The sequence below is a fragment of the Miniopterus natalensis genome, chromosome 17, assembly GCF_054644295.1.
Source record: "Miniopterus natalensis isolate mMinNat1 chromosome 17, mMinNat1.hap1, whole genome shotgun sequence".
In the NCBI taxonomy this organism is placed as follows: Eukaryota; Metazoa; Chordata; class Mammalia; order Chiroptera; family Miniopteridae; genus Miniopterus; species Miniopterus natalensis.
Genome location: NC_142097.1, coordinates 2,672,942 through 2,682,568, shown reverse-complemented (window position 1 = coordinate 2,682,568; position 9,627 = coordinate 2,672,942). Strand labels below are relative to the sequence as shown.

The following is a 9,627-nucleotide window of genomic DNA, read 5'->3' as shown; positions in this document are numbered from 1 at the left end:
CCCTGGCTTTGCAGGACTGTTCAGTGACCTCACCTCCGCTGGGCCACCTGGGCCCGTCCTGAGGACTCTGGGTTTGAGACTGGTCACTGTTGGTGCCCGTCCCCCGCCCTCTGCGGGTGGAGGAACTCCAGGGTTTGAAAGGAGCAAGAGCGGCGCGCAAGGGAAGCAGCCCCTGGGAGAGCCTTGCTTTGAGGCTTTGCGAACTGAGAGGCACACCTGCACCTTTATCTCCACTCCTTTTTTTATTTTTTGCCTTATCATATTTGGCGTTTGTTACTTGCTGCCGATAGAGTCCTAACTAAATACTCCCTTAGCAAAGCTCCCCCACACCATTTCTTTTAATAATGAGCCACAGGCCAGAGATCCGTCTGTGTGCAAGCTACACACTTTCTCTATTTTTAACCCTCACCCAACGATATTTTCCACTGCTTTTCAGAGTGGAAGGGGGGGAGAGGGACACATGGATTGGCGGCCTCCCGCGTGCCGCAGCTGGGCCGGGATGGAGCCTGCCGCGAGGAGTGTGCCCTCGGGACCCTGCCGTCCGGCGGCCGGCGCCCTAACCGCTGCGCAACCAGCCAGGGCCGCACTTTCTTTTTTAAAGCAATGGCGTGTTCGTGGGACCCACGCTTGGTCTGTGCATGTAAGATGTGATGCAGGGCTTCGCGAGCATCTCCCTACTGTCCTAGTGTGGGTGGTAATTTTGATGACATTAAATATAAACGGTTCAAAACTGTATATTAATTATGAGCTTCATGTCCTAGGGGATGTGACCTTGTGGACAGGGCCAGACTATGAATATGCCCCAGGAAAAGCGCGGAGACGCATCAACTGGGCGTTGGCTCAGCGGACAGGTGCACCTGTGCTCCCACGGATGCCGAGGGGGTCAGCCGGAAGGGAGGGGCTGCTCCCCGAAAGCTGAGGCCCAGGAGGTGCGGCGTGGGGCAGGCCGTGGGCCGGCAGCTTCAGCTGTGCTCGGGTGCGGGCGGCTAGCAGGCGGCGCGGGGGCTGCAGCCTGCACGGGAGTGAGCTCCCCGCTCCCCGCCCCCCGCCGCCGGCGTCGCCCTCGCTGCCCCCTACGCCGCGTGTGAGGACGGGCGGCCCGCGCGCGGCCCCGGCCCCCGGCCGCGCCCGCACACAGCTCGGCCTCCGGACACCGAGCCTTGGGCCCGCACCCGGAGCGGCGAGGTCGGCCGACAGGCCCCGCCGTCCCGCAGGAACGTGACCTCCAGCGAGAGGGAGGGTTGGCGCCGCCGGTCCGCGCCGTCCGCGCGTGCAGCCCGGGAGCCCCTTCCACCCGCCGACGGGCGCTGCGCGCTCGAGTCCCGGGATGGAACCTGCGAGACGTTTAAAATCCGCTCAGTTGCATTCTTCTTTAATGGAAGTGAGCTCTCCAGACACGCGTTAGGCCAGCCGCCCGTGCGGGTGTAGAAGGCCCGCGCGGAGCTGAGGGGCTGGGCTTCTGCCCGAGGGCCGGGCGCCGGCGCCGGCCGAGTCCGCCTCCCGCCGAGGCGCCTGAGGCTCCAGCGGTGAGGGGCGCGCGGCGCTCGTGCGTCTCCGGCGCTTCACTCGGCCCGGCGCTCCCCAGCCGCCCCCTGTCGCTGGGGTGAGGCTTCTCCATTTTGTACGGCTGAGGAGCGTTTTATTGCGCTGACGGCCCGCAGCGCCCCCCGCCCCCCGCTGCGCTGCCCCCGGGTCTCGGCCGCTGTGGCTACGCCGCCGCGAGCACGGGCGCCGGTGGGAACGCGGCCGGGCGCCAATGTGCGGGCTGCGTGCAGTCACCTGCCTTGCGGCCCGCGACGCCCAACAGTTTGAGGGCGCAGGAACCACCTGCCGGGTCAGCCCAGGGCGCGGCGCCGCGTAGCCGCCTCCCCGTCTCCGAGGCGGGGGTCAGCTCGCCGCCCGGGGCCCGCCCCGCGCGCTCGCACCCGCTCCCCGCCGCGCGGAGGCTGCCGCGGGGGCAGGGCCGCCGGAGCGCTGCCCCCGGCGCCTCGGGGAGCGGGCCGCGCCCCAGGGCCGCGCGCACTCATTTTCCTGGCGGAGGGAGCGCGCGGCGCGTGCGTCGGCCTACAAGACGGGCTGACGTCGCGCAGGGGCCGGCAGTCGGCGCGGGACGGCGGCCGCGCGCTTGAGGGGCCCCGCCGGAGCCCGGGAGGCGCGAGGGGAGCGCTGCCGTGTGGTCCTAGGGCGGCGGCCGCGGCGGGAGCGCCCTGGGCCGAGAGGGGCGAGGCGGCCGGACCCGCCGGGGATGGGGAGGACCGGACCCCGCGCCTCTTCCCGACGCGCCTGCGGCTCCGGGGGCGCCCAGTGACGGCGGCGGCGGCGCCTCTGGCCGGGTCGCGCCGAGGCCGTTCGCCAGGGAGCCCGCGGCCCGCGGCGGGTCGGGCCATGAGGAGCGGTCGGGGCCGGGCCAGGCCTCGCTGACCCCGGCCCCGCGCGCGCGCGGCGGCCTCTCCCGTTTTCGCTCCGGCCTCCCGGCATGAGCGTCCGCCAGTCCCCGGGGCCGCGGCTGCCCCAGCCCGGCTGCCCGCGGGCGCGCTCCCGGCCGGCGGGCCCGTGGTGCTGATCCCGGCAGCCGCGCCGCCCTGGCCGCTGGCCCGCCGACGCCCCGGGCAGCGGCCATGGAGGTGGTGGGCGACTTCGAGTACAGCAAGCGGGACCTCGTGGGACACGGGGCCTTCGCTGTGGTCTTCCGGGGGCGGCACCGCCAGGTGAGCCCCGCGGCCGGGGGCGGCCGGGGTCTGCGGGCCGCGCGGCCTCCGCGGCGCGTCCTCCCCGCGCGGCCGCGGCCGGACCGGCTGCCCCGAAAGTTGGCGGAGCGGCGGCGTCGAGGCCCCGCTCAGCTCGCCGCCCGAGGCCCGCGGCGACCGCGCTGCGGCGGCGGTTTGTCTTGGTCGGGCGGGATCGTCGTGCGGCCGGCGGCGCCGATTTCCTTCCCCGCCGAGCGCCGGGAACGCGGGCTCGAGGGGCGCGCCCTGCGCGGCCGGGGCGAGCTTTCCTCCGGAGCTCGCCCGCGTCCCGGAGGACGGCGGGTCCTTGCGCAGGCCGGTGGGCGCGCCTCTGCCTGAGCCCCTCCCGGGCGGCCGGGCGCGGCACCCTTGAGGCGATGATTGCGGACCCAGAGGAAAACTGGCTGGTTTTCCGTTGGCCCGAGGCCTTCTCAAAGTCGGGGTGTCCCGCTCCCCGGGACGGGTTCCTCGACACCCCGCCATCCCCGAGCGCCTTACTCTCCTGGGGTGGAATAGGCGGGCTCCAAGTGGAAATGGTGGGACGCTCCATTTCACAGCCCAAATCAACATGAGAGCAGGTTCAACTTTTTTTTTCCTTCTTTTTTAAGTTTTTGCTATTTCGAAAACTGGGGTCATACGAGGTTTTAGAATCTAAAGAATTTGGAAAGGCACCTTGGGAGTGGAAATAATCATAAAGGGCTTGGCAGTTCTGATTGTTGCCAAGGGCCTGGCTTTGTTGCTTACCTGACCAAGTAATAAGTACTGCTTTCCATTTGTTATGAGAATAACTTAAAACTCACGAAAAAATAGTTAAAACGCGGCTTAATTCTGCCAGACTGTCAAACACTGCCTTCAGGCAGCCATACCGCCTCCCAGTGTATCACCCGCATTCGCCCTAACTTTTCACAGTTGTCAGCTCTTCTTCTTCCACCAGTGCTGGTTCCTATGTGGTCTTGGTACCGTATTTCAGTGGCTGTCTTGCAGGATATTAGCTGTGACACTAACTTATGAAATCCTTTCCCAGTTGTTGGAGATACAGTTCTTTTCCAGTTTTTCCCCTCAGTGCTGTACATGAACTTGCTAAAAACATCTTTAAGCTTATAGATGTTTTTCCTGTTGAATTATTTCTGCAGAATAATTTCCACGAGTAACACTATTTTTCCTTTTCAGAAAACTGATTGGGAGGTAGCTATTAAAAGTATTAATAAAAAGAACTTGTCAAAATCACAAATGCTGCTTGGGAAGGAAATTAAGATCTTAAAGGTATGTTTCTTTATGTGATATTTCATACTGAGTGAAAACGTACTTTAAATGAATGCATGACGGCATACTTTGTAATTTTGGTAGTTGGACCCAAGTTTGAGGATTTTCACCTGTTGCTCTTGTTTTTGCAAGTTCAGTTTTTTGAAACATTGAATACTGACTGGGGAGATATTTTAAAAAAATGGGTGTTTGTCGCTGTTGTCCAATGCTTAGAGGGACTCTGAAAACTCATAATTCTTTTCCTTTCCTGTTTGTTGTGTTGTTTGGGAAAAGGTGGGCCCCTCTTGTACATCATTTACCTCTTCTTTTGATCCCGTTCCCCGTACAGTTAAGTTTGGGGAGAACTGGCTGTACTTGGGATACTACTTTCCTTGTAAATTGAAGAAAGTTTCCCTTAGAAGTGGTCTTTTTAGATCACTCACAAGCAGTGTCATCCAAGTGAGATGCTTTAAGGAAAAAAAACGTCCTATGGTCAAATAAGTTCTATTTACTAAATACTTCTTGGAGTCTCAGAGCACTTGGCTCATGAAAGAAAGTCTGAAAGTGATGCAGTAAAGGAACCGGTGTAGGTGTATTTCACCCAGTGTTTCCCAGATGAGTATGCACGTGGAACAGTCATCTAATACCAGTTTTCATCAACACTGCTACTCTGTGGACGGCTCTTTGAGCAAAGAATTACACTTTGTTTTCTTTCAAGCAAATAATGTGGGGGTTTTTTGTTTTGTTTTTTTAATCCTCCCCGGAGGGTATGGGCACTGATGTAGAGAGAGAGAGAGGAGGAGAAAGAAAGAGAAAGAAGAAACAACATCTATGTGAAAAAGAAACATTAATCAGTTGCCTCCTGTAGGTGCCCAAACTGGGGATCGAACCCTCAGCCTAGGCTTGTGCCCTGACCGGGAAACGAATCTGCAACCCTTTTTGTGCACAGGCTGATGCTCCAACCAACTGAGCCACCTGGCCAAGCACTTTGGAATTTTATGCCTCTATTGCTGTTAGAAACTGTATATTAAATTTAAAAGATTAGCAGAAAGTCTGTAGTCATATTTATTCTGACATTTATTTTGTAAATGAGTACTTTGGTAAATACCTTGTTAGGAATCTAAAAAACAATAGTGGTAAAAAAAATATTTAGCCCCAAGTAAATTTTGATGAACATTTCTTATTCTTTAGTAGATTGAATGTTGTACTCTAGTAACAGAACTGTAGTATACTAGAAATAGCATCTGTGTGTACTTAAATTAATTTTTATTTGCATATTGAAATATATTTATTAGAATAAATATAATTCTTAATTTTCTTAACAGGAACTTCAACACGAAAATATTGTAGCACTCTATGATGTTCAGGTACCTTATTTTGGTTTTTTAAAAAAAAACTTTTATGTCTATTAATAAGGAACTAATTTTTTTTTATTTCATAGACAGTTAAGTGAATCTTAATATAAACAGAAAATTGCCTATTGAAAATATATATAGCTTGAGTTATATGTTTATTAAGGAATTTTAAATAGCATGGGGTAATAGGATACAACAATGTGCTGCATCAGTAAACTTTTTAGCAAGTGATAATATACTAAAGGAGTAGTGTTGTTTTAAAGGTCAAATAGAGGAATATTGGTACCAGATGTAGCATTTCTGTGATGAGTGTAGAAAGGACTATTGTGGACTAATAAAAAGTTAGAGCTTTTTTCTTATTGCAAAGGCAACATTTGCTAATTGTAGAGATATTAGAAAATAAACTAAGAAAGAAAACTGCATATTTGTATCCCAGACATATCTGTGATTATTTTCCCTGTGGCATAATGTAGATTTGCATTTATTTGGAGTTGGAAAGTCTGGTTTCTAAAGTTATCTTTTAAGGCAACCTTTCTGTATTGTCAAAATTACCTTTGGAAATCCTTTTAAAAAAACCATCTTTGGAGCAAGTTACTATTTTGGGGGCGGACCACCAGAGCAAGTAGTTGACTTACAGTTACAGGCATATTATATTTTAAAATTCCTTCTTTAAATAGGAGAATCACACTTGGCTAGTGTGGTATTGATTCATCCTGTGAGAGCCTCAGGGACCTGAGCCCTGAGGGGACAGCACAGAGAGCTGCTCCCTCCACTCCCACTCCAGAGCGGCTGGGGTGCATGATTTACATCATTTCTTTCATTCTTTTGTTTTACTTAGTCTGGATAGTTTAATTTCAGTCAGGTAATGGACATGCTGTGTGATTCTGCTATTATACTGTATTTCTAGCTAAAATCTTTTCTGTATGTACTTGTATTGCTTAGATTCATTCACTTTGTTAGGTTTTGAGTGGTGACCATGTGCCAGGCATTGCTCTAAACTAGGAATAAAGCAGTGAGTAAAACAAAGTCTTTGCTCTCCATGTGTTTAATTTTAGTGGGGTGATAAAAAATAGACTCTTCTAGATGTACCTTTTTCTTTAGTCATTTTTTGTGTAGTCATATCACATGACAAAGTATTTAACTAAACCCATGTTATAAGATGTTTAGGTTTTTCCCATTATAGAAAAGTGCAGAGGGTAATACGAGGTGGGGCAGAAGTAGGTTTACAGTTGTTCATCTGGAAAATAATACAATAATTAATAATAATACACGATTAAACTCTGTTTTGGGTACTCACAACTGTAAACCTACTTTTGCCCCACCCTGTGTATACCTTCTGAACATATCTGAATGTCTTTTAAGTTTAGTTTTTAGAATTGGAATTACCAGGGCAAATAGCATGCGCAGTTTTAAAGTTCTTTGATTGTAGAGTGTGACTGCTCTCCCAACAATTGCAATTTAAACTCTATGCACAGACTGTCTGAGTTCTGTGGGGAGTATTTTATTACCTGTTTAAACTGGTGTAACTCATTCCTTCATTTCAGAAGCTGAAATGAAAGCAGCATAAAAACAAGTGGAAAAACCTTTAAAGTCAAAACTAAATTGATCTCACAGTTCCTAGTTGAAATGTCAGTTCTCCTCAGAGCTGTTAGTGTAATTTGTCTTAGTTTCTGTTGACAGAGGGCACCGAGTGGTACAAGTCAGTGCCTAGTACAAAAATTGTTAAATATTAACTCTCAATTTCCCTTTTTTTGGAGATGCACAGAAAATTTAATTGCAGAGTAAGTTTTGCTTTCTGAGAGAGTATACTTAGACTTTGTCTATCAGAATAAAAAAAAGTATATATATTTAAATAAATCTTCATTGATGTCAGAGAGAGGAGGGGGGGAGAGAGAGAGATAGAAACATCAATGATAAGAGAGTTATTGATCGGCTGCCTCTTGCACGCCCCCCACTGGGGATTGAGCCTGCAACCCGGGCATGTGCCCTGACCGGGAATCGAAACGTTATCTCCTGGATCCTAGGTCGATGCTCAACTGCTGAGCCATACCCAGCTGGGCAAAAAATATTTTTAAGTCTTACACTCCTTGGTTGTAGAATGAAATACCATTTTATTAGGGAGGATATGTGCTCAAAAACCTGGATTATCAAACAATCAGGAATTTGTAGGTGACTGAAGTTAAAATGTTTATTATTTTGTACATTGTATATTATTGGAACTAATTTATAAAAATAGATAAATATCAGTCAAATGAATATAGTCTTGATCATTTGGCTATCAAGTCAACAGTCTTGATCTAACATTTTAAATTTGCTTCCTTGATTTTAACTATCGAGGGGTGCAGTATGTTTATAGAGACTGGTACATTAACTCTGTCAACTCGAGCATCATACTTACTGGCCATCAGTTTTGGAGATCCATCTAAAGTTTATGTATACGCTTTTTAAAATTGAGAACTTTTGACATTGTTTATCAAAAATAGGTTTCAGTTTAGATGACACTTAAACACATTTTCCCTAATTACAGAAATACTATATATCCATAGTTAAGTAATTAAACATTGTCAAAATGATTAATTAGAAAAGAAATGGCAATTCCCAGAGAGAACCACTGTTTGTTATATTTCTTTTATAGTTTTCTAAATACATACAGAATCTATAGTAATTTATACTTGGGTTTTAAGCTTTTCATTGTGAAGAAATTAGTAGTATTTTTATAGAAATGCAGCTCGTTTTATTAAACTTAATATATTTTGGGTATCTTCTCATATCAGTATAATACTGTGGGGCTAAATTATAATTTATTTACTTAAAACCAGATGTGGCTGTTTGCATTATTTCTTACTGTTTTCCTATTAGAAACAGGAAAGCTGTGTATGTACATCTCCGCTTATTTGTATGAGTGTTTTTATAGAATAAATTCTTTGATGTGGGATTTACTTGGTCAAAGATCCTACCATGTTGCATTCTGTAAGGTTGTACCAATTTATTCTGACCACTAATTACCTCTGTTTTATTTTTATATTTTGACAGTCTCACAGGAGAAAAATACCCTAGGTTACTGACCATCTTCATGTTTTAATTGCATTTTCATATTTCTTTTTTTTTTTAATTTTTATTTTTATTTAAAGTATTATAGATGTCCCTTTTTCTCCCCATTGACCCATTCCCTCCCCCCGTTCCTTCCCCCTCCCCAGTCACTCTCCCCACCATTGTCCGTGTCTAGTTTTCATATTTCTTTTGTCACTTTCCTGTCGCTGTTCTGTGATGCTTGGGCTGTGTTCATTTTTCCTACTGATTTTTGTGTGGTTAGTATTTCTTGACCAGCTAAGGGAATGTAGAGGAGTATAGTGTGAACAAAGCAGAAACGGGCCTGCCCTTGTGGACTTGCAGTGTACACTGGGGAAGAAAACATGAGGCGAGTAGTGACTGATTCTAAATGCGCGCAGTGCTGCCAGGAGAACTGGAGGAGCGATTTGGAGGAAACATGGGGTTAGGGGAGTAGGGCAACCCACTCTGTGCAGCAGGAGGGGGGACGCCCTGCAGAAGGGATGTGTAAACAGACTTGAGGAAGAGGGAGAGGAGGCCCGGCTTGGTAGGGGATGAAGAGCAAGTTGTAAGCTTAACTTCCCAAGCAGATGATGCCTCTGAAGAGCAGACAGGAGAGATTGGGGTTTGAAGAACTGGAAAAGGTAGGGACATAGAAAAATTTAAAAACTGTGTTTTATGGCAAATAATACCATGAACAGATTGACAGCCATAAAGAGGAACAAACTTGCCCTAACCGTTTCACTCAGTGGTTAGAGTGTTGGCCCAGTCACTGAAGGGTCCTGGTTCGATACCCAGTCAAGGGCACATACCTCGATTGCCGGCTCGATCCTCAGCCCCAGTCGGTGCCTGCGGGAGGCAACCAGTCAATTTTGTCTGTGTCTCTCTCTCTTTCTCTTCCCCTTCCACTCTCTCTGAAAAGCAATGGAAAAAGTACCCTCAGATGAGGAGTCTCAAGCATTGTGTTGAGAAAAAGAAGTCAGCTATAGACCGGCAGGAAAGCAAAATATGGGCTGCCTCTTGGTAGCTGAGATTAAGAGCAAAGGGGCATGAGGGAACTTTAAAAAAAAAATAAAATGTTTTTTATTGATTTTAGAAAGAGAGGAAGGGAGAAGGGGAGATGGAGAAACATTGATCAGCTGCCTCCTGCATGCCCCCTACCAGGGATTGAGCCCTCAACCCAGGCATGTGCCCTGACTAGGAATCGAACCTTCCCGTGCATGGCATGACACTCAACCAGCTGAGCCACACCGGCC

At 49.3% G+C, this 9,627-nt stretch overlaps 1 protein-coding gene across 1 annotated transcript in view; it reads left to right on the top strand.

Annotated features, from left to right (window-relative positions):
* The first annotated feature begins 2,534 nt into the window (after positions 1-2,534).
* Positions 2,535-9,627, top strand: part of ULK2 (unc-51 like autophagy activating kinase 2) — an 87,564-nt gene continuing 80,471 nt past the window's right edge. Inside the window, exons 1-3 of the mRNA XM_087825799.1 lie at positions 2,535-2,708; positions 3,897-3,989; positions 5,294-5,335. Coding sequence (XP_087681925.1) covers positions 2,619-2,708; positions 3,897-3,989; positions 5,294-5,335 — 225 coding nt within the window. The 5' untranslated portion in view covers positions 2,535-2,618. The remainder of the gene's footprint in view (positions 2,709-3,896; positions 3,990-5,293; positions 5,336-9,627) is intronic.